A 25,439-nucleotide genomic window follows, 5' to 3' on the forward strand; every position below is an offset into this window, starting at 1 on the left:
TTCATCTGCTGATGGACATCTGGGTTGTTTCCATGTCCTGGCTATTATAAACAGTGTTGCAATGAACATTGGGGTACATGTGTCTCTTTCAATTCTGGTTTCCTTGATGTGTATGCCCAGCAGTGGGATTGCTAGGTCATAAGGCAGCTCTATTTGCAATTTTTTATGGAATCTCCACACTGTTTTCCATAGTGGCTGTACTAGTTTGCATTCCCACCAACAGTGTAAGAGGGTTCCCTTTTCTCCACATCCTCTCCAGCATTTATTGCTTGTAGACTTTTGGATCGCAGCCATTCTGACTGGTGTGAAATGTTACTAGAGCTGATCAATGAATATAGTAAAGTTGCAGGATATAAAATCAACACTCAGAAATCCCTTGCATTCCTGTACACTAATAATGAGAAAGTAGAAAAATAAATTAAGGAAACAACTCCATTCACCATTGCAAAGGAAAGAATAAAATACTTAGGAATATACCTACCTAAAGAAACCAAAGACCTATATATAAAAACTATAAAACACTGAGTAAAGAAATCAAAGAAGACACTAATAGATGGGAAAATATACCATGTTCATGGATTGGAAGAATCAATATAGTGAAAATGAGTATACTACCCAAAGCAATCTACAATTCAATGCAATCCCTATCAAGCTACCAGTGGTATTTTTCACAGAACTAGAACAAATAATTTCAAGATTTGTATGGAAATGATGAACCTCTTTAAACAGAGACTCAGATGTAGAAAACAGACTTGGGACACAGCGGGGGAAGAAGCGGACAGGACAAATTGAGAGAGTAGCACTGAGACATATACAGTGCAATATGTGAAGCAGACTAACGGGAAGGGGCTGTGCAACACGGGGAGCTCAACACGGTACTCAGGGACAGCCTGGAAGAGTAGGAGAGGCTGGAGGGGGGAGGGGGAGGTTCAAGAGGGAGACATATATATACTTATGGGTGATTCATGTGTTATATGGAAGAAACCAATACAATACTGTAAAACAATTATCCTCCAATTAAAAATAATTTTTTAAAAAATATCTGTGTGTGGTAGGGGAAAGGAAAAGCATAAAATACTTGGCAGGAGAAAAGTAAAAGCCTTGAAAAGTTAAATATTAGAATCATGGAGGAATCCCTAATAAAACACCTGACTGACATTAACCACTTATTCCATTAGCTTTAAAAAATATACTTTCCTAATCATCACAGTGATCTATATCATGTGAATTCATATCCAGAGTGTGATGTAGTGAGCAAAATATGGGTTGTTAATCAGATCCTAATCTGAGTTGAGGATATTATTGCTATTTATTCCCATCAGTCTATTTTAACCTTTCTTACTAAGAAATCTGAATTCTGTCTTGAATTTCTTTATATACAATACTTTATGTACAATACTTTATATACAATACTTTATGTACAATACAATACCATATATTGTATATAGCTTATATACAATATATGGATTTAGAAAACTAGATTTATTAAAATTCAAAAAGAAAAACACAAAATTGAACATGGCTAGATTTGCGCTTTTCAATCAACAATAGACATTTTTTGAATAACCAACTATGTGCCTGATACTGTGCTAGGTGACGGAATTCCAACAGGGAATTGAAGTCCAATCCTCCATGATCTTGATGGAGAAGATGGACCAAATACAAGAAAACAAACACACAGAATAAATCCAAACTGAGGTAAGAGCTATGAAAAAAACATATGGTTGAGATAGAAAACCAAATGACAATGTCTACTTCAGATAAAATGGTCTGAGAAGGAGATGGTATTTAAGACAAGGCGTAAAGGATGACAAGAAGCTAAACCTATAAAAACTGGGGGAAGAGTGTTCTAGATAGAGGCAGGTGGGAAAATGGAGGTTTTATGGAACTTAAAAGAAAACTAACCAGCTGAAAAGTTGTAAGCAAGTAAGGGAGGCACAAGACGTTTGGAAAGACCGAGACCAATCATGATAAGGAATTACTAAATGTAATAAGAAGCCACAAAACAGTGTTAGCAACCCCATGGACACGACTGAGCGACTTCACTTTCACTTTTCCCTTTCATGCATTGGAGAAGGAAATGGCAACCCACTCCAGTGTTCTTGCCTGGAGAATCCCAGGGATGGGGGAGCCTGGTGGGCTGCCATCTATGGGGTTGCACAGAGTCGGACATGACTGAAGTGACTTAACAGCAACAGCAACAGAAAAGTGATATATTTTTAATTTATACATATCCCTTGCTATTGTACTAAAATCAGTTTTGATGGAGGCAAAAGGGGAAGCTGGGAGACCAGTTAGAGTGGAAAACCACTCTGCCTTGTACTTGGTAAATTCTCTCAGTTAGGAGAGTTCAATAGCAATCTGGGCAAGAGCTGAAGATACTATGACTAAAGTGGTGGCAGTGAAGATAAAAATGAACCAATTCAAGATAATATTTGGAAAGAATATCAATAGCACTTGTTCAAAGGGAGGAACCAGGGTCTCTGGCTTGAGCAACAGAAATGAAGAAGCGTACTCTACAGAAGTGGGTGGAACTAGAATATGGAAAAGGACCTAGAGTTTCACTGTGCAGGTGTCAAGTTTGAAATGTTAAGAGAAGTGAAGGAACTACTGGATATATGACTTTGGAGACTCAAAGTCTGGACGGGAAATGAAAGAGAGTCATCGGGATATACAGAAATGGACTGCGTGCTAAATTATGGCATAAAGGAAAAAAAAAAGTTCACAGCTCTATACTTCAGGTTTTGGATAGAAGAGGAGCCTACAAAGATGAAGCAGAGCCATGAAAACAGAGGAAACAAAACTGCAGCAATACTAAAGGAGAATGCTTCAAGAAGGAGTGATCTATACAGCCAAATGCCGAGGAAAGATCAAGATAGAGATAAGTTTTCACTGGATTTGATAATGCTGAAATCACTGGCCACTTTGACAAAAATAATTTTTGCAGTGTGGAAAACTAACTTTAGATAAAACTTAAAGACTTCTAAGTATGCCACATACAAGTGGGGAAAAGCAACAGCAGAGGGTATATACACCATTCTTCCCTGCAGCTGCACCAGAAACATTCTTGATGCCCTTTCTTCTGCCTACTGGGGTTGTTATTCAGAATAAAACAGCGATGGTGGTACCCAGGTAATGAACTCACATACAAAAGGAAATCAGCTCAAATTAACAGTTGAGGGAGAAGAAAAAAACTCTGCCTTGCACTGGGTAAATTCTGAATGCTTTTAAGAAGCCAGAGACTGTTTGTGACACTAAAAAAAAAAAACAAACACCTACTAAGACCAAAGATCTTTATGTATGTGTTATTTTAAAATCAGATCTGAATACTCACAAAAATACAAACACTGAAGTCAAGTCCATCAAAAAAATCAAAAAAGTCTAGAACTACTTTTGAAACTATAAATCTGATTTATAATGTTATTTCCATGTGATCATTACTCTAGTAATGATTTTTGCACATCTGTGCTGACTGGTTTTGTTCTATCAGCCAAAAATATTCTTTGGAAAAGGAAACAAAAAAATGTGATAGGAGAAATATTGTATCAGGAAAGGGACTGCTGCTGCTGCTGCTGCTAAGTTGCTTCAGTCGTGTCCGACTCTGTGCAACCCCACAGATGGCAGCCCACCAGGCTCCACCGTCCCTGGGATTCTCCAGGCAAGAACACTGGAGTGGGTTGCCATTTCCTTCTCCAACGTATGAAAGTGAAAAGTGAAAATGAAGTCACTCAGTCGTGTTCAATTCTTCGCAACCCCATGGGCTGCAGCCCACCAGGCTCCTCTGTCCATGGGATTTTCCAGGCAAGAGTAATGGAGTGGGGTGCAATTGCCTTCTCCAAGGAAAGGGACTAGGTGGAACTGAAGAGCAAAGAAAAGGGAGAACCTAAGCCAACATGCAATCTGGAGACAATGATATCCGCACTACTCCTGAGATGGTCAGAGCTCCAGACTGCCTGCAAACCATTCCATACCAATAGGAAAAATTTCAATAAATAAATCACTGCAATAAAGGGCAGTATCAAGGAGCTACAGCTAATGAGAATTCCTGAAATAAATACAGGTTCTGGCTGATGCCTTAGAAGTAGAGTGACTATCCTTTTTCCTTCATCCAAGACAGTCCTGATTTATACCTGACATCCTGACACAATTATTACACTGGTACACTAGTACTAGTAGCTGAAGCTCCAATGCTTTGGCCACCTGATGCAAAGAAGTGATTCATTAGAAAAGAGCCTGACACTGGGAAAGACTGAAGGCAGGAAGAGAAGGGGATGTCAGATGATGGTATAGTTGGATAGCATCACTGACTTGATGGACATGAGTTTGAGCAAGCTCCAGGAGTTGGTGATGGACAGGGAGGCCTGGTGTGCTGCAGTCCACGGGGTCGCAAAGAGTCTGACACGACTGAGCGACTGAACTGACACTAGTACTACCTTTCATTATTAAAAGTCTCTGGGTTTGGTTGACAGATTATATGGTCATCTTATATACCACACATTTCTAAGACTGAAAGAATTTATGCAGTTAATTATTAAATGGTAGACAAATGTAATATTATAAATTATGAGATTAGAATCTACTCCCTTTTTATTTGAACCAGTTCTCATAACTCTCCTGAAAAAATGAAACATAACATAAAGTAAGCTGCATTAAAACACACACACACAAATGTTATGGCTGAGTATAAATAAACCACCTTAAAATCAGTTTAAAACAAATTCATACTTGGTGCTTTCAAATGTTTCACAAACATTTTTTGGTATCTGTTATTTAGTATATAAAATAATAAAAAAAAAAGAATATCAGATTAATGGGCTAACACCTAAATCTACCAAATGGCTCAATAATAATCTTAGGTATTTCAATAGAGACTTGCATACAACCAAGAATTGATAATCATTTCCATTTTTATTAAGACCAGTAACCTATTAATAAATAATACACAAGCAATGGAGGTTCTAGGTCAGGGACACTTCACGCATAATTTTGAAAGCTGATAAATTACAGCCTAAAAGTCATTCAGACCTCTAGTTAGAGCTAATACAATCAAAGGAATGTGCTTTCCACAAACCACCATATTATCTTACTCTAACGTGGACAAGTAACTGAAGGCTTTTATTTATTGTAGTTAGTGAAAAATACAAAATATTTTTATAAAGCTTACCTGAACAGTAATTTCAGGTGTCTAATTCCATTCTATTTTTAGCAACAAGCTATATAACTTAAGGGGCATACTCTCAACTCTCATAAATCCAAAGGCTATCTATGAAAAATGTAACTTTTGCTGGATCTTACGTAGACAACAACAGAACTCAAAATTACAGGATATGCAAGGCTAACTTGGAAAAATTATTTAGTAAATTAAAAATACTATTACTATTAAACTCCGGTAATATTCAGGGAGACTTATACAATCACTAAGATCAGTATTTCAGAAGTATGGCTAATTTGGGCATGTAAAAGAAAGGAAATGTTAGGTTTTCCAACATCTATCACATTCTATGTTGCATTACAGTTACTACCATATAACTCTTTGGATCATCTGCCATATTTAGCACAGTATTTTGCACACTGCAGAGTCTTAAAGAAAGTAAATACTAGCATTTTTTTCCAGGAAGACTAAATGAAGACAAGTCTGAAGGACTATGGTAATACTCTCATTAAGTGGTATGGGTGTAACAGTAAAAATCAAAAGAATGATTCCCCTATGGCCTTTGGCCTGTAAAACCTTAGAGAGTTAAGAGTAATCAAATCTTTAATGATTTTCAAGCATTATTCTGTACCATGATTGCCACACTATAACTTCCCTTTGCCTTGTAATTCAAGGACCTAGTTCCACTTGACTCTAGTAAAAATTATAAATCACACAGGGAAATGCTTATCAAAAACATTTCTGAAAAGGGCCACTATAACCTTCTTCTACTTGACATAAGGTAAAAATTATATTTTCATACAGTTGTCTTTACTATTTCCAAGCTATATGGAAATTTATGAAGACAGAATTAAATTATAACATGAAAAAGAGATTCAATAAAACCCACAATAAACAAGTATAAATTATTTTATCTAATAACTGCAAATGGGTTCAGCCATATCATTCCACCAAATCATATCCATCACAGATGAAACAGTAACAAATATTACACTATATATATAAACATATGACAGTAAAATAACTATATTAAAATACTACAAACAATATACCATGTGTAATATATAAGGTATGTGTTTCAATGTGTATATTAGTACACACAAACTGAGATTTTAAGGTCCCAGCTCTACAAGAATTCTAAAACTGGGACAGTTTTTAAAAAGGAAATTTACCCTTAGAACTGATCTTTATAAAATTTATGAACATCCTTGTAACTTGTTTGCTCTACTAGTTGAAATTGTATATAAACAATTTAGATATAAATCTAACCTGTAGCTGTTTTTCTGGATGATATCATTTGATGTGTCTTGCTCCTCTTTAGCAGAAAATCCTAGAAGATGCCTCCTTTGATTTGCAGGGTTCACACTAGGATTCATTCTCTTGGGATCTTGTTCCAACATGCTGAAAATGTTAAAATGTTAGCAAATATTTGAAAAAAAATTTGTCATACATATTCATACAATGTGTAGCTCTAAAGCAAATCAGAATTCTGTACACACAGCAAAAATACTAGGTATAGAGGCAAGTCAAAACAGCTTACTGATATGGTCAAATCCCTAGTTTGGCATCCTGTACATACATGAAAAACAATTTTGAAGATAATTTTTCTAACTATAGAAGTACATTATTTATAAACTGTTTTAAAAAGTCAGTATTCTATATGCTTTAAACTATGAATATATCCCTGGAGAACGAAATGGCAACCCACTCCAGTATTCTTGCCTGGAGAATTCCATGGACAAAGGAGCCTGGGGGGGTACACTCCATGGGGTCGCAAAGAGTTGGACACAACTGAGTGACTTAGCATGTGAATATATACATATATATAAAGTAAAAATAGGTACAATGTACATGTAAACAAATTCTAAACTCAGATAATAACTAGAATAATAAGTCTTCCTCGATGCTTCAGACTGATGTTTTCAAAGAAGAAATACTTCAAATGAAATAGGAATTATTCTCTTTATCAACAATCAAATTCACTAGATTTTCACCATCCCAGAACGCAGGCTATCAAATAAACTTAGAAATTTTTTAAATGTTTATTTACTCCTTTCTCTTCACTCTCCCTAAATCTTTCTGTATATATCTGGGGCAAGCAAAGATATATATATATATATAAATCAATCAAATATTGCAATAGTTATTTAACACTTTTAACTAATCAAGGGCTTAGAAATCTGGCTCACTGATATGATATCTTGTGTGTTTAATTTTACAGTGCCACACATATAACTTATACTAGTCAAAATCTTCTTGAAATTCAACACAAAGGGAATTTCCCTAGGGAAGCACAAAAGGGATACCAGATTCTATTTAGAGGGATGAAGGGAAGGAAGCAAATAAGGCTGATGAGAGGGTCACAGTTAAGGGCCCTGAAATTGTAAGAGAAAAGGTCTTTAGAGTATAGTACTTTGCCTCCAGATTTGGAGAAAGGGATGTTAGGTGGAAGGAAAAAGCATGCACATCACTCTAGAACCTTTTTCTGATATCTTGTTATATTCCCCATTCTCTTCACTTCTTCATTCCCAGAGTCACCATCATCCAGTGTTTCTCACAGTGTGCTGTGGCACACTGGCATACTACAGACTCTTCAGAGGTGTACCACCAAATGATGGTCATAGTGTAAAATCTAATTTTGCTACAACTGAGGCTCCATTTTGTTACAACTGTACCTTTCAGAAAGAATGTTCACCTGAGTGGTCAGGAACAATATAAACTCTGCTACAAATGAGATAAAAGGCTGTGCAATATCCAACTAAACTTACGAAAACTTAACCTGGTGAGTATTTTAGAAAACATGAGATAAGCAGTAAACAAAAACAATTTTGTAGGGAAGCCAAATAAAGAGTGTGATGACAACTGTAGAATGTATTTTTCTCTTTTTGAACCTTACATTTTGGGAAAGGGCTTACTTTTTAAATCCTTTCAAGGGTGATGCCAAAAATTCTACTTAGGAAAGTAAGCCTAAACAAAATCAAAGGGAAAAACTCCCCCCTCAGGACTTCCCTGGTGGCTCAGTGGTAAAGAATCCACCTGCTACGCAGGAGATACAGATTCAAGCCCTGATTTGCGAACATCCCACATGCTGCAGAGCAACTAAGCCCAGGCACCACAACTACTGAGCCCAGGTACTGAAGCCCAGGCACCTGAGAGCCCACGCTCCACAACAAGACATGCCATCACAACGAGGAGCCCGTGCACCACGACTAGAGAGCAGCCTCCGCTCTCTGCAACCAGAGAAAAGCCCACCCAGCGAGAGACCCAGCACAGCCCCAAATAAATAAATACAATTATTTTTTAAAAAAAGAACTTAGCCCAGTTTACAGAATTAATTCACCTCCTATCAACCTACCTCTCCATTGCATTTGTGAAATAGCCACATAAAAACATTCCTGTTTGGTGGAAGTACTCCATCAATTTCACCAATGACTAGGAGAAACTCTACCACTGTAACTATTTAAGAATTGCGTCTGTTTTTTTTCTCTTTTCTTTTTTTAAAAAATTTTTTATTTTATTTATTTATTTATTTTTTATTTTACTTTACAATTCTGTATTGGTTTTGCCATACATTGACATGAGCCCACTCACATTTTATTTCTACTGGATAGTGTTGAGCTAAAAGCTCCTAGGAAGGATCAGGGTTTGAGAGAGGAGCAAATTCTGGGTGTCCCTCCCTGCAATTCACTTCAATAGGGTCCTCTTTTTTTTTTTTTTTTAAACTAAAAATGTTTTACCTAGTATCACTGGTCTTGGTACAAGTTCTGGACTCTGCAGCTATTCAGAACATACCTAATAAGCAAGCCTTCTTCCAATAGCCAAAGAAACCTAGCATCCCTCAGCCCTCACTTCAGGCTTTCTTTTTCATGGCTGTAGTTTCTTCCAGTTTCTTCCACATGTTCCTCTTTACAGTACAGTCTTAGGTTCCTTCAGCGTATGTGCTCACTCCCCTCTCAATATGCTTCTCAAAGATGACGTCCAGAACTGGCCACAGCGCTTCTCAGGTGGTATGACCACTACAGGACGGAACAGAGTAATTCCTTCCCACATTCTAAATATTATTCTTCCACCAATGCAGCCTAATATCACACAGGCTTTTTTGGCAGTTACATCAGACTCTATATTGAAGTTGGTTTAATTAAAATTCCAACTCTTCTCACAAACTGACTGGACTATTATCCTCCCTTCCCTTCCCTTCTTCTCCCACTTCCAATTTAGAATTTACATAATTGAGCTTTGTGATCTAGCTGAATAATTTACGTTAACTCCCTTTAAAATATCACTCAAGAACTTTTCAGATCCTAATTAGCAACAGAAATTCTCCTTCAAAGCAAGGAACAACATGCCATCAACATCCTCAGCTGAGCTGTTGTTAAGATATCAAAAGAACAGAGAAAAGAAATTGAGCCCTGGAGCATGCTCCCAGGCAGCACCTTCTAAGTTTGTAAAAACATAAGTTAAAACACTTATGAATTAATCATAGTATCTCCAAGTTCAAAACCTCTGTCTTGACCATAGGGATATTACAAGAATGTTAAACATTCTCCTAAGATGCAAATGCAGGATAACAGCAGCTACCATTTTCTGAGTACCTTCTATGTACCAAGGAATGAGAGCTCAAAGAAAGTTGAGGCTCAAAGAGTTTAAAGTTTGCCGAATAAATAAATAAATAAAGTTTGCCGAAGGTCATGCTGTGATATGGTGATTTATAAAAAGCAATATATATTTGGTGGCAACATTTTTCTGGCCCAGAGCTCCTCACATCCTTGCGAATTTCCCAAGTGATGAGACCCATAAAGGTGCCATATGCTAAGTTAATGAGGTGACTCTGGAAGGCCCTTAGGTTGCCTAAGGATGGGGGTTAGTCCCCAGAGGAATCAGTCATAGAATACAGAGTTTGAACTTTTAATCCCAACTTGCACCCCCACCTCCAGGAAAGGGAAAGGGACTAGAGATTAGGTTCAATCACCAACGGCCAAATGACTTAATCAACCATGTCTCTGTCATGAAGCCTCCATAAAAACCCAAAGCAAAGGGATTCAGGGAGCATCTGGATTGGTGAAGATTCAGAGACAGTGGTGAGACTGAAGAGGGCATGGAAGCTCCCTGTCCATTCCCTCATACCTTGCCCCATGAAGCTCTTCCACTTGGCTGTTCTGGAGTTATATCCTTTATGCAGCTCTTCCACTTGGCTGTTCCAGAGTTATATCCTTTAATGATAAACTGGGATTCTAGTAAGCAAAATGTTTCTCTGACTTCTGTGAGCCACTCCAGCAAACAAACAGAAACCTGAGGATTGTGAGATCCTCTGATCTCTAGCTGGTTGGCCAAAAGCACAGGTGACAACATGGATTTGCAGTTGATGTCAGAAGGGGGGCAGGGTAACTCTTGTAGGACGGAGCCCTTAATCTGTGGAATCTGACCTTGTCTCCACACTGGCTGCATCAGAATTAAGCTGAATTGTAGGACACCCAGCTGGTGTCGGGGCTTGGTGGTACAGGGAAAACCTCTCCATACTTTGCAACTGGATAATCAGAACCCTTAGGAGAACTGTTTGGTGGTATGGAAAAACACACATTTGGAATTGGTACATGTCAGAAATGTACATGCTCTGAGTAATTAATGAAGCCAGGGTTTGGGTCCAGGATTAGAACATCATCACTGCCTTATGCTGACAACATTTCCCAGAATGACTGATTGATTCACTCATTTATTCAACATGTTCTAGACACCTATTATGTTCCAGGAATCATATTTGATACTAAAGACTCAAAGATAAAACCGAATATTGTGTGTGTAACTGTGTCTGTGTGTGTGTATGCTGGGGAGGGGGATACAGATAAAAGATAATAAATGGATTAGCAGCATAATAGCGGTTAATGCCAAATGTTACAGAAGCATATAGCTAGGGCTTTTGATCTTTACCAAGAGGATCATGAAGTTATCTTAAATGATAAGCAGTAAATAAACAGGTGGAAAAGGAGAATGGGAGTGAGAAAAGGCATTTCATGCAGACTCATGTGGAAAAGGACAGAGTCACAGGAGAGTATGATTTGCTTGAGAAATTGCAAGTAAAGCAGGAGAGGGTATATGGGTGGGCATGTGCATGTATAAGCACAGCGGGAAGGGGACCATCTCAAAGAGAGACGGGAAAGAGACGAGACTAAGAGTAATGCAAGGCTGGATTATTTACGGGTGGCCTCGCCTGCCACACTGTCTATAAGTCTAGCAATTTATTCAACAAAAGAAAGAAAACTGGTATGTTTTATTCTTGTTTTAATTTTGGTTCCCAGTTATCATATCCCTTTCTATATCAACATCTTCCATGTGACTAATGTTAAATTCCCTAGTATAATGGGAATCTAGCTTCTTTCTTTTAGAAACTGATATTACATTTGTCCTCTACCCATCTAGACTACTTGGTGATTATCACTGCCAGAAAAACGGCAGAACACTAGAATAGTTCCTCTGCTTTACCTATTTCCTGGCTAGGTATCTTAAAGCTGTTTGTGAGGCTCTCATAGGTAAGTGCCAAGTTAAAGTGGCTGCTATGGCTTCTAGGAGCAGCTTCTCCATTTTTCCTTCCCTGAATCCTACTGTCAACTAGCAATGAACACATTTAGTTCTTCTGGATTAGAATGCACCTTCCTCTAGCACAGTGACTTTCACAAAGTGCAGTACCCAGACCAGCAGCTTTAGCATCACCTGATAACTGGTTAGAAATGCAAACTCAGGTCTCCTTCCAGTTCGACACGCCCAGAAACCCTGGAAGTGCTGCCTAACAATGTATGTTTTAACTAGCTGTCCACATGATACACGCCAATGTTTGAGAACCAGTATTTTAAACTAGTCTTGTTTCTCATAACATCTGCCCTACCTCAGTTCCCTAAAGGTTACATGTTTTTCACAATAAATCCAACAGAAGTGAACAGTGTGGGGAAAAGGATGGGGGACTTAGATGAAATGGCTGTGGACGAACACAATCAAAAGCGATGTATGTGGTTTATGGATGATTAATAAAGTTATTTTTTAAAGGTTTATATTTATTTTCATTTATTTTGCTGCGCTGGGTCTTACAGCATGCGGGGTTTTGATATTTGTTGCGGCACATGGAGTCTTTAATTGCAGCATGTGGGATCTAGTTCCCCAAGCAAGGATCAAACCTGAGCCCCCTGCATTGGGAGCACAGAGTCTTTGTTACTGGACCACCAATGAAGTCTTTAAAGTAAATTTTTAATAAATTATTCATAACCATTAGTACTTGAGAGTTTTTAAAGAGTTCTTCTACTGATTATTGTTCTTTAGATGATTTTACTCAGTTCAGTTCAGTTGCTCAGTCGTGTCCGACTCGTTGCGACCCCATAAATCGCAGCACACCAGGCCTCCCTGTTCATCACCATCTCCCGGAGTTCACTCAGGCTCACGTCCTTCGAGTCCGTGATGCCATCCAGCCATCTCATCCTGGGTCGTCCCGTTCTCCTCCTGCCCCCAATCCCTCCCAGCATCAGAGTCTTTTCCAATGAGTCAACTCTTCACATGAGGTGGCCAAAGTACTGGAGTTTCAGCTTTAGCATCATTCCTTCCAAAGAAATCCCAGGGTTGACCTCCTTCAGAATGGACTGGTTGGATCTCCTTGCAGTCCAAGGGACTCTCAAGAGTCTTCTCCAACACCACAGTTCAAAACCATCAGTTCTTCGGCACTCAGCCTTCTTCACAGTCCAACTCTCACATCCATCCAGGACTACTGGAAAAACCATAGCCTTGACTAGATGGACCTTAGTCAGCAAAGTAATGTCTCTGCTTTTGAATATGCTATCTAGGTTGGTCATAACTTTTCTTCCAAGGAGTGAGTGTCTTTTAATTTCATGGCTGCAATCACCATCTGCAGTGATTCTGGAGCCCCAAAAAATAAAGTCTGACACTGTTTCCACTGTTTCCCCATCTATTTCCCATGAAGTGATGGGACCAGATGCCATGATCTTCGTTTTCTGAATGTTGAGATTTAGGCCAACTTTTCCGCTCTCCTCTTTCACTTTCATCAAGAGGCTTTTTAGCTCCTCTTCACTTTCTGCCAGAAGGGTGGTGTCATCTGCATATCTGAGGTTATTGATATTTCTCCCGGCAGTCTTGATTCCAGCTTGTGTTTCTTCCAGCCCAGCGTTTCTCATGATGTACTCTGCATATAAATTAAATAAGCTAGGTGACAATATACAGCCTAGACGTACTCCTTTTCCTATTTGGAACCAGTCTGTTGTTCCATGTCCAGTTCTAACTGTTGCTTCCTGACCTGCATATAGGTTTCTCAAGAGGCAGGTCAGATGGTCTGGTATTACCATTTCTTTCAAAATTTTCCACAGTTTATTGTGATCCACACAGTCAAAGACTTTGGCATAGTCAATAAAGCAGAAATAGATATTTTTCTGGAACTCTCTTGCTTTTTTCCATGATCCAGCGGATGTTGGCAATTTGATCTCTGGTTCCTCTGCCTTTTCTAAAACCAGCTTGAACATCTGGAAGTTCATGGTTCACATATTGCTGAAGCCTGGCTTGGAGAATCTGGAGCATTACTTTAGTAGCATGTGAGATGAGTGTAATTGTGCGGTAGTTTGAGCATTCTTTTGCATTGCCTTTCTTTGGGATTGGAATGAAAATTGACCTTTTCCAGTCCTGTGGCCACTGCTGAGTTTTCCAAATTTGCTGGCATATTGAGTGCAGCACTTTCACAGCATCATCTTTCAGGATTTGAAACAGCTCAATTGGAATTCCATCACCTCCACTAGGTTTGTTCGTAGTGATGCTTTCTAAGGCCCACTTGACTTCACATTCCAAGATGTCTGGTTCTAGATTAGTGATCACATCATCATGACTATCTGGGTCGTGAAGATCTTTTTTGTACAGTTCTTCTGTGTATTCTTGCCACCTCTTCTTAATATCTTCTGCTTCTGTTAGGTCCATACCATTTCTGTCCTACCACTATGAAAACTGGCATTTCAACTCACAGCTTATAACTGTTACAAGGAAATGCTTTGAGTTTAACTATCAGTTCAGTTTATTCCATCTGTAACTGGACTGTAATCACTTAGCAGTCATAGTCACTTAGCAGCTACGCTTCGAGAAACCAGTTTTAATGTTGACTGGTTTGGTGCATAAGTGATCACTATTTTTCCCACTGCCCACATGAGAAAATGATTATCAGAGTGTAATGACAAATATATGCTTAACCATAACTACTTTAATAATTTTACCCTCTTTTAGCCTGAGGGCTCACTTAGATCTCATTCAATGGACTCCACAAAAAAGATCTTCACAACACTTTCATTACACAGAGTCAACAAAGCATTTTAACAAGGAAGTAAATCAGAAAAGAGGCAAAAAATAAACACCCAGGCTAACAAATACATGAAAAGATGCTCAACATCACTCATTATCAGAGAAATACAAATCAAAACCACAATGAGGTACCATCTCATGCTGGTCAGAATGGCTACCATCAAAAAGTCTACAAACAATAAATGCTGGAGAGGGTGTGGAGAAAAGGGAACCCTCTTACACGGTTGGTGGGAATGCAAACTAGTACAGCCACTATGGAGAACAGTGTGGAGATTCCTTAAAAAACTGGAAATAGAACTGCCATATGCCCTAGCAATCCCACTGCTGGGCATACACACCAAGGAATCCAAAATGGAAAGAGACACGTATACCCCAATGTTCATCACAGCACTGTTTTCAATAGCTAGGACATTGAAACAACCTAGATGTCCATCGGGAGAGAAATGGATAAAGAAGTTGTGATACATATACAGAATGGCATATTCAGTTCAGTTCAGTTCAGTCGCTCAGTCGTGTCTGACTCTTTGTGACCCCATGAATTGCAGCACACCAGGCCTTCCTGTCCATCAGCAACTCCCGGAGTTCACTCAAACTCACGTGCATCGAGTTGGTGATGCCATCCAGCCATCTCATCCTCTGTCATCCCCTTCTTATCCTGCCCTCCAATCCCTCCCAGCATCAGAGTCTTTTCCAATGAGTCAACTCTTTGCATGAGGTGGCCAAAATATTGGAGTTTCAGCCTCAGCATCAGTCCTTCCAATGAACACCCAGGACTGATCTCCTTTAGGATGGATTGGTTGGATCTCCTTGCAGTCCAAGGGACTCTCAAGAGTCTTCTCCAATACCACAGTTCAAAAGCATCAATTCTTCGCCACTCAGCTTTCTTCACAGTCCAACTCTCACATCCATCCAGGACTACTGGAAAAACCATAGCCTTGACTAGACAGACCTTTGTTGACAAAGTAATGTCTCTGCTTTTAATACGCTGTCTAGGTTGGTCATAACTTTCCTTCCAAGGAGTAGATGTCTTTTAATTTCATGGCTGCAATTACCATCTGCAGTGATTTTGGAGCCCCAAAAAATAAAGTCTGACACTGTTTCCACTGTTTCCCCATCTATTTCCCATGAAGTGATGGGACCAGATGCCATGATCTTCGTTTTCTGAATGTTGAGCTGTAAGCCAACTTCTTCACTCTCCACTTTCACTTTCATCAAGAGGCTCTTTAGTTCTTCTTCACTTTCTGCCATAAGGGTGGTGTCATCGGCATATCTTAGGTTATTGATATTTCTCCTGGCAATCTTGATTCCAGCTTGTGTTTCTTCCAGCCCAGCGTTTCTCATGATGTACTCTGCATATAAGTTAAATAAGCAGGGTGACAATATACAGCCTTGACGTACTCCTTGTCCTATTTGGAACCAGTCTGTTGTTCCATGTCCAGTTCTAACTGTTGCTTCCTGACCTGCATATAGGTTTCTCAAGAGGCAGGTCAGGTGGTCTGGTATTCCCATCTCATTCAGAATTTTCCACAGTTTATTGTGATCCACACAGTCAAAGGCTCTGACATAGTCAATAAAGCAGAAATAGATGTTTTTTTGGAACTCTCTTGCTTTTTCCATGATCCAGTGGATGCTGGCAATTTGATTTCTGGTTCCTCTGCCTTTTATAAAACCAGCTTGAACATCTGGAAGTTCACGGTTCACATATTGCTGAAGCCTGGCTTGGAGAATTTTGAGCATTACTTTACTAGCATGTGAGATGAGTGCAACTGTGCTGTAGTTAGAGCTTTCTTTGGCATTGCCTTTCTTTGAGATTGGAATGAAAACTGACCTTTCCCAGTCCTGTGGCCACTGCTGAGCTTTACAAATTTGCTGGCATATTGAGTGCAGCACTTTCACAGCATCATCTTTTAGGATTTGAAACAGCTCAATTAGAATTCCATCACCTCCACTAGCTTTGTTCGTAGTGATGCTTTCTTTCTTTTTTTTTTTTTTTTATTTTAGGCTGAGTTTATTTATTTATTTATTTTTCTGTTTTTGTTTTTGGGCAGTGTTTTATTTATTTTTATTTATTTTTTTAATTTATTTATTTTTAAATATAAGTTTATTTATTTTAATTGGAGGTTAATTACTTCACAATACTGTATTGGTTCTGCCATACATCAACATGAATCCGCCACAGGTATACACATGTTCCCCATCCTGAACCTGATGCTTTCTAAGGCCCACTTCACTTCACATTCCAGGATGTCTGGCTCTAGGTGACTGATCACACCATTGTGATTATCTGGGTCACGAAGCTCTTTTTTGTACAGTTCTCCTGTGTACTCTTGCCACCTCTTCTTAATATCTTCTGCTTCTGTTAGGTCCATACCATTTCTGTCCTTTATCAAGCCCATCTTTGCATGAAATGTTCCCTTGATATGTCTAATTTTCTTGAAGAGATCTCTAGAGTTTTCCATTCTATTGTTTTCCTCTATTTCTTTGCACTGATCGCTGAGGAAGGCTTTCTTATCTCTCCTTGCTATTCTTTGGAACTCTGCATTCAGATGCTTATATCTTTCCTTTTCTCCTCTGCTTTTCGCTTCTCTTCTTTTCACAGCTATTTGTAAGGCCTCCTCAGATAGCCATTTTGCTTTTTTGCATTTCTTTTCCATGGGGATGGTCTTGATCCCTGTCTCCTGTACAATGTCACGAACCTCCGTCCATAGTTCATCAGGCACTATATCTATCAGATCTAGTCCCTTATATCTATTTCTCACTTCCACTGTATAATCATAAGAGATTTGATTTAGGTCATACTTGAATGGTCTAGTGGTTTTCCCTACTTTCTTCAATTTAAGTCTGAATTTGGCATTAAGGATTTCATGATCTGAACCACCGTCAGCTCCCGGTCTTCTTTTTGCTGACTGTATAGAGCTTCTCCATCTTTGGCTGCAAAGAATATAATCAGTCTGATTTCAGTGTTGACCATCTGCTGATGTCCATGTGTAGAGTCTTTTCTTGTGTTGTTGGAAGAGGGTGTTTGCTATGACCAGTGCGTTCTCTTGGCAAAACTCTCTTAACCTTTGCCCTGCTTCATTCCATACTCCAAGGCCAAATTTGCCTGTTACTCCAGGTGTTTCTTGACTTCCTACTTTGCATTCCAGTCCCCTATAATGAAAAGGACATCTTTTTTGGGTGTTAGTTCTTAAAAGGTCTTGTAAGTCTTCATAGAACTGAGAATGGCATATTACTCAGCTATAAAAAAGAACATATTTGAGTCAGTTCCAATGAGGTGGATGAAACTGGAGTCTATTATACAGAGTGAAGTAAGTCAGAAAGAGAAACACCAATACAGTATATTAACGCATATATATGGAATTTAGAAAGACAGTAACAATGACCCTATATGCAAGACAGCAAAAGACACACAGATGTAAAAAACAGACTCTTGGATTATGCAGGAGAAGGTGAGGGTGAGATGATTTAAGAAAATAACATTGAAACATGTATACTACCATATGTAAAACAGATGACCAGTGCAAATTCAATGCACAAAGCAGGGCACTCAAAAGCAGTGCTCTAGGACAACCCAGAGGGATGGGGGAAGGAGGGAGGTGGGAGGGGGTTCAGGATGGGTGGACACATGTACACCCGTGGCTAATTCATGTCAATGTATGGCAAAACCACCACAATACTGTAAAGCAATTAGCCTCCAATTAAAATAAACAATTTTTAAAAAATGACTAGAAGAAAAAGAAATAAAAAAGCATCCAAACAGTCTATGAGTCCCAATTTTATTATCTATCCATTTGGCCTGAATGTATATTGAAGGCAATATATCAGGAAATTCTGTAAAGAAGCTTCTAAAGTTTGTCACTTGTTTATTTTTGGTAGTTGTTGTCCTTCGGCCCCAAGTCCTTGTAAATTTTTTTTGAAGTCTTAAAATGAAATTTCTCTTAAGCTAAATAACAGAGACGCTGACTGTCCAATTCAGCTCAAAACAACTATATATGCTTCAAACTATGAAATGACTTACAGAAACTTTAACCATCTAAATAACTGCAAATTTACATTTCCCTTGTTTTTATTAATATGTGAAATACATGAAGGAGCTTTATTTTACTGGCAGAATTCAAGACTGTCTTCATACAACTCTGACAACACAGATATGAAGGAAGGAATTTGACAGTCGTAATAGCCAAATGTACAAAAGAGTACGAGAAAACTATTATTGATATGAACTTTCAGATTCTTGGCATGAGTGTTTTTGCATCATTCAGTGTCTCTTTTTGTTAATTTGGAAAAAAATTTCCCAAAACACAAGGAGATGACTCAGTCACAGTAAGAGTTAGTATAATGATTAACTGTTATAGTTCATGATATAAATAAGGCAATCTAATTACTCTTTTCATAAGTAGCTTAAATCACATTCTATTCAGTGTTTTCAAATAAACTAATAAATATTTTAAAAAACAGAAGTCTTTATGTCTCTGTGACCAAAAACAAGCTACCCTGCAAAAGTTACAAGTTTTAAGTCTCAGAATAACCATTACACCAACAAACGCTGCTCATGCTGGGAGTCAACGGGCCTGAAAAGCACAGATTAATAAAACATAAATAACTTCAATTTCCCCAAAAGTCTGGAAAAAGTATTGTAAGAATTGTTACTTTATTTTTTCACTTATAAAATTCTAAAAGCTAACAACTGTTTCATTTATGAAGCCAACTTAATTATTAAGATATGATTTCAGATACCCAATTTTCATACCAAGGAGCTCAACAAAAAATGGTACATCTCCAAATCTATTCTACCCTTCATGAACCTGTTTCCTTACGGTACCAGCTGGTCAATTTTAAAGTCAAGCCATTTCAGCACGTAAGAATCTTACTGGTTCCTATCCCCAAAAGAAACCCATCTGCTGCTATTGCGCTCCCTGAACACTGCACATGAAAAGCTGAAATCACTTTAGTCTGAAAAGAGCATGACGATCCTTAGGTTTTAATGTGGAATAGTGGAAAGAACACAAAATTGGGAATCAAGAGATATGGATTCAACGTGTGGCTCTGAGACTCCCCGAGTCATTCTGGGAAAGTTGGTTAACTTCTCTGAGCCTCCAATTCCTCTCAAGAAAAATAACTTTCACAGTGGTTTTCAAAGATTCAAATGATACGATGGATGAGAACATGCTTTATAAATCAGAAAATGCTTTGTGTCCCAAAGATGACACAGCAGTTAGTGGCACAGCTTGTTTTCCTGCCTGCCAAGGTTCAGGCTATTCTCAACATAGCAACTGGAGTGATTGTTTTAAAATCTAGGTCAGATGACTATGTCACTCCGCTGCTCAAACCTTCAGATGGCTCCCCATTTTATCATGGTAAAAGCCCTGATCTTTAAAATGACCAAGGCCTCACTAAGTTTATTCCCTCCCTGTACCTTACCTCTCTGGCCCTATCTCCTACTACTCTCCCCCTTGTTCACTTTATTCCAACCACACCGACCCACTTGCTTTTCCTGGAACATGCAAGGCACACTTCCACCCTAACACCTTTGTTCCCTCTGCCTGGAATGCTCTTTCCCCAAACATCCATATGGATAATTATCACTTTTAAGCCTTGGTTGAAATGTCTACTTTACAATGACAACTATTTAAAACTACAATTCCAATAACCACCCTCACACTTGTAAAACTGTTTACCCTACTATATTTTATCCCTTTTTTAAAAATCATTTTACTTATTATGTTTACTATCTGTATGTCCCTGTATGTATATTTTGCTCTAAGACAATGCCTAACTCACAGGAGGGATTTCTTTTTTTTTTTTTTTCCTTAAGTAACAAATGTTATTTTATGTAACATTCTGCCTCTTGCCAGGAGAAAAAATACAGATCTTTATTTCAGAGAAAACTAAGGCACAACTCAAGAATAGCAGGTGGTGAACTCATTATTATACCATCTCCAGATGCAGGAACAGGAAATTATGTTAATTTTCATTGAAACTGAGGCTAAAGACAGGGAGTTCTCAAGGGAGTTCTCCAAATCTTAAAAAAGCTAGTTTTCTCTGTTTATTGAATGGTTCACAGATGATTTTTGCAGACTTGTAGTAACTGGGGGCAATTTACTAGAAACAGAAATTTGAAGCAATATATCAATAGTCAAGATTAAAAAAAAAAAATTCCTCTAAATAGTAGTTCTCAGAACCACGGATTACCAGACCTTGAGAAGAAACACATACTTTACAGTGGCAGTTTGCCAAGCAAGCCGGCAAGAGCGAGAAAACAACCTGATATTCTTTCATCCATTCAATGAACAATTATAAAGCAAGCACTCTTCTAACAGGCAGTGTTCATTCTTGGAATCTAGTCACCAGACTCTGAGAAAGGCCAAGCAGCTTGCGGAGTAGTCCAGCTAAAGAAAGGAGCCCCCTAGCCAAGAGCCCTAGCTCAGTCCCAGTTGAGGCCAGCACCAACCTGCTGGCTATGAGGAGTGAGCCATCTCCAAGCAGGTCCTCCACCCTGAGTCAACCCCGCTGACACTCCATGGAGCAAACAACTGCTGTCCCTAGTGAGCACTTCCCAAACTGCTGGTGTTTCAGCAAAGTAAATGACTGTTGTTGTTTTAAGCTTTTAAGTTTTGGGGTGGTTTTCTACACAGCAATTGATAACTAATACAATATTAAATTGCTGAAGTCAGTAAATCAATATTTAATACAATAAGTTTGTGTGTGAACAACTCTTCAGTATCCTCTCACTTGAAAAAGGCATCCTCTAATCTTTCTTAAATGCCTATAAATTTCAGGGCAATTTCTTCTGTTATATTCCCATCAATCCCATCAACCCATAAAATACATGTTTTCTCCTTTCACATCCAATCTTAAGCTTTAGCGAAATGGGTAACATTATTGGATCTTTTTCTCTGCATAAATGGCTGTTGTTCTATTAATGATTAACACAAGGGCTCCAAATACAAACTGAATTCTAGCTCTGCCGAATGTTAGCTATGACTTCAGTTTCCTCATCTGTAAAATGGAGAAAATAATACTTACCTTATAGTTCAACATATAAAGTGCTTAGGTTAATACTTGCTACACAGCAAATGTTTGATAAAGCTCAACAGCAAAACACATAAAAAACTGCTACCTTTACCAACCAAACACAGGTGGTATCAGCAAACAGGCAGATTATTCTGAAACTGTCTTCACTTTTGTACTCATCTTTTTTCCCAACTATCTTATTTCCATTTATCTCTCATTTAAAAATTCATATTATACTAAAAAAGGGGGGAAAGAATATTAAAGTAAGTAATGCTGCTTTATTGAGAATTCCAATAAAAGGGTTGAGTTGCTGTTGTTTAGTCACTAAGTTGTGTCTGACTCTATGACCCTATGAACTGTAGCCTGCCAGGCTCCTTCTGTCCATGGGATTTCTCAGGCAAGAATACTGGAATGGGTTGCCATTTCCTTCTCCAGGGGATCTTCCCGACCCAGGGATCAAACTCACGTCTCCTGTATTGGCAGGGGGATTCTTTACCACTGAGCCAACAGGGAAGCCCAAAAGGGTTCAGACGGAAAGCCACATAAGGCATACAGAGTATCTGTGATTCCCCAATATTAGCTTCTCAGAGCTCATGGGTTGTGATAAATTGACTGGTAACATAAGATATCAATGCCAGTTTATGTTTGCAACACACAGACACCATGAAGTCTAGATGCATAACACACACTCACACTTCATGCTACACTAGCTATAACTCAGTTAAAAACCATCCGTGAACTGAAAGTGAAGTCACTCAGTTGTGTCTGACTCTCTTGTGACTCCATGGACTGTAGCCTACCACACTCCTCTGTCCCTGGGATTTTCCAGGCAAGTGTACTGGAGTGGGTTGCCATTTCCTTCTCCAGAGGATCTTCCCAACCCAGGGATCAAACCTGGGTCTCCCACACTGTAGGCAGACACTTTACCATCTGAGCCAAAAACCATCTGTAGAATATACCTTATAAGTTTCATATGTTTACTGAAATGACAGAACAGGTCAAATCTGGAGAAAATAAGACATTAAACTTCTAGGCAAACTGCCTAGAAGCAACATATAATAATTACATATATATTTTGCAAAAAGTTTCAAAGTTATTTTATACTACCTTAATATTAGGCCAGACCCTCACTTATTACAAAGTAAAGCTGAGTATCCCTCTATTATTTATGTTTTGCACAGCTCAGTACTGAAAATGGTGTTTGAAAAAGCTATTTTAAATAAACCAGCCACTGGTCCTTGTTTCACATTAAACTAAGATTTATAGTCTAAAGAAAATATCAAAGTAACCAACTTAAACTCTGATAGTTTTCTCATCTGCCTTAGTTTTTCACTGATGCCCTTTCACAAGACAGAAGCAGCAGAAGTTACCACATTATCGCCTTTTATCTTTGAAAGCGACATAGTGACTGACTTATTCAAGGTAGAGAAGGAAGTTAGCAAAGAATGTACCTTTCTGATTTCAACCGCTTTCCCTTCACTATGACAATTCAGGTCTGAGGGGAAAAGTAGCCAAGTGATACATTATAAAGCCACTGCGATGCTCCTTATTCGTCTCTCTATGTGTAACTCACAACAAAGCCAAAACTAAAGAATAAAGAAAATCATCAATAGAATTTTCCATGCCCTCAAAACTCTGCACTATTGATAGACTCTATGTCATTTTTTTAAACAAAGGGTGAAACCCGATAGGGACTAGAAGAAAAGAGAACCAATTACTTTGCACAGATTCTTTTTTGAAGAACATGAATAAATTAGACATTTGGGAAAAGAACTAATCTTAGGTCTTCTGGCTGGCTGGCTAAATCACTTCAGTCATATCTAACTTTTTGCGACCCCATGGACTATAGTCCACTAGGCTTCTCTGTCCATGGGATTCTCCAGGCAAGAATACTGGAGCGGGTTGCCATTTTCTTCTCCAGTTAGGTCCACTGCTGCTGCTGCTGCTGCTAAGTCGCTTCAGTCGTGTCCGACTCTGTGCGACCCCATAGACGGAAGCCCACCAGGCTCCCCCGGCCCCAGGATTCTCCAGGCAAGAACACTGGAGTGGGTTGCCATTTCCTTCTCCAGTGCATTAAAGTGAAAAGTGAAAGGGAAGTTGCTCAGTCGTGTCCGACTCTTTGAGACCCCATGGACTGCAGCCCACCAGGCTCCTCCATCCATGGGATTTTCCAGGCAAGAGGACTGGAGTGGGGTGCCACTGCCTTCTCCGCTACCTCTCTGCAATCCCAGATTCAACAACACCTAGTATTTAGATGCATAGTATTTCTTCAGTTTATGTGTCACTTTGATAAATATGCAAAGTACTTTTAGCCAAAAACTTGAATTAGATTTCATTTTAAAGTCTAGCTGAACAAAACCATGTATACTTGGTGGTTTGAAGTCTGACATATAAGTTATAGAGTAACTTTTAACCTACAGCCAATAATGATATCATACAGCAAAGTGTGCTTAGCAACTGAATAAGGGGAAAAATTGAAGCCAGATTTGGCATCAGGCTCATCTCAGGATAAAAAGTTAGAACTCTTCCTATAAAAATAATGAAAAGCTGACAAACTTAGAGAATACTGGAATTAGAGACATTTTATTTCTAACCAGTTCCAGGCAATTCAAATTCAATACAGTATTCTCTGTGGTGATCTTTTCCCTAATAACATGGTGTCCTAAGAAAACCACAGAGTAGCTGGCCCCTACGGAGTATGATTTGCCTTCCTCACCCAAGTCTGATGTCTTAAACTGTAAAGATTATGGTTCTTGTGAGAGGACAGCACCTAACCCTGAACAAAGGAAAAGTATTATTAATTTCAAACACTTGCTAATTTTGTTGTTGTTCAATCGCTAAGTCATGTCCAACTCTTTGTGACCCCAGGCTTCACCATTCTGTCCTTCACCATCTCCCGGAGCTTGCTCAAACTCAAGTCCATTGAGTCTGTGATGCCATCCAACCATCTCATCCTCTGTCACCCCCTTCTCCTCTTGTCTTCAATCTTTCCCAGCATCAGGGTTAAGACTTAGTATATTTAAAACCGCTTAAGGATGCTTCTTTATTATTTCCAGAAAAGGAGAATGGTTAAAGTGACTTTTTAAATATGTAGAAAGGGGAAGAAGTAACAAAGCAGTCTATATACTGCAGTCCTATGTGCCAGGAAGAAGTTTCTTTTACAGGATTCTGTCATGGCTCTTATTCTCTCCAAAACACAAGTTCATAAATTTCCTCAATTATATAACACAAACCTAGGAATATACAAGTACCTATCTAGAGATTTTTAAAAATTTCTTTCACATGAATTATCTTCCAGTTTAATGGGTAAGCGTGCTTACAATCACCATAGGGGTCGATGTATAGAAAGGAAGAAATACAAAATTATACACAGTAGTTTTCAACTCTGGACATACCTCAGGATTATCTAAAGAAAAATGCTTTATTTAAAAAAATGATTTAGACCCATCTTATTAGATTCCATACATTAGGGGTAGGGCTCAGTTAGCTGTCTTTTTAAGATTTTCATAGTGATTATATACAGGCAAGGCTGGAAACCACTATAAAGAGAATTTAACAAAAAGTCATCTAAACTATTAAGGAGAAAAGAAAAATTAGCAAAATATCAGACAAACTTCTATGATAAAAGCTGCTGCCCTACCATTATTCAAGAGTCAACAAAACTCAGAATATAATAAAGGTAATAATAAACAACAAATTACAAGTAGCATTCAGATTGATGTTTTCCAACTAGCTCTTAATCACTTTGTTTTACAAAGAAGGAAGTATTTTTAGCACTATTTGTTGCTGGTTAAACTTTATGTTGCTAATAGAACCTTTTAGAAATTCTTTTCTTTTTATCAAAATTTATCTATTTTCCTTTCCTCTTTCCTTATTTCTCCCTCATTTCTTAAATTAATTCAACTTCCCTCCATGAAGAAATATTTTTACAAGTGTCCAAAAT

The 25,439-nt window shown here is 38.4% G+C and overlaps 1 protein-coding gene across 1 annotated transcript in view; it reads right to left on the bottom strand.

The window, feature by feature from the left end:
- ATF6 (activating transcription factor 6) overlaps positions 1-25,439 on the bottom strand; it is a 245,338-nt gene that overhangs the window by 149,140 nt on the left and 70,759 nt on the right. Inside the window, exon 10 of the mRNA XM_040230020.1 lies at positions 6,422-6,553. Coding sequence (XP_040085954.1) covers positions 6,422-6,553 — 132 coding nt within the window. The remainder of the gene's footprint in view (positions 1-6,421; positions 6,554-25,439) is intronic.

The sequence above is a fragment of the Oryx dammah genome, unplaced genomic scaffold (assembly GCF_014754425.2).
Source record: "Oryx dammah isolate SB20612 unplaced genomic scaffold, SCBI_Odam_1.1 HiC_scaffold_28, whole genome shotgun sequence".
Taxonomy (NCBI): Eukaryota; Metazoa; Chordata; class Mammalia; order Artiodactyla; family Bovidae; genus Oryx; species Oryx dammah.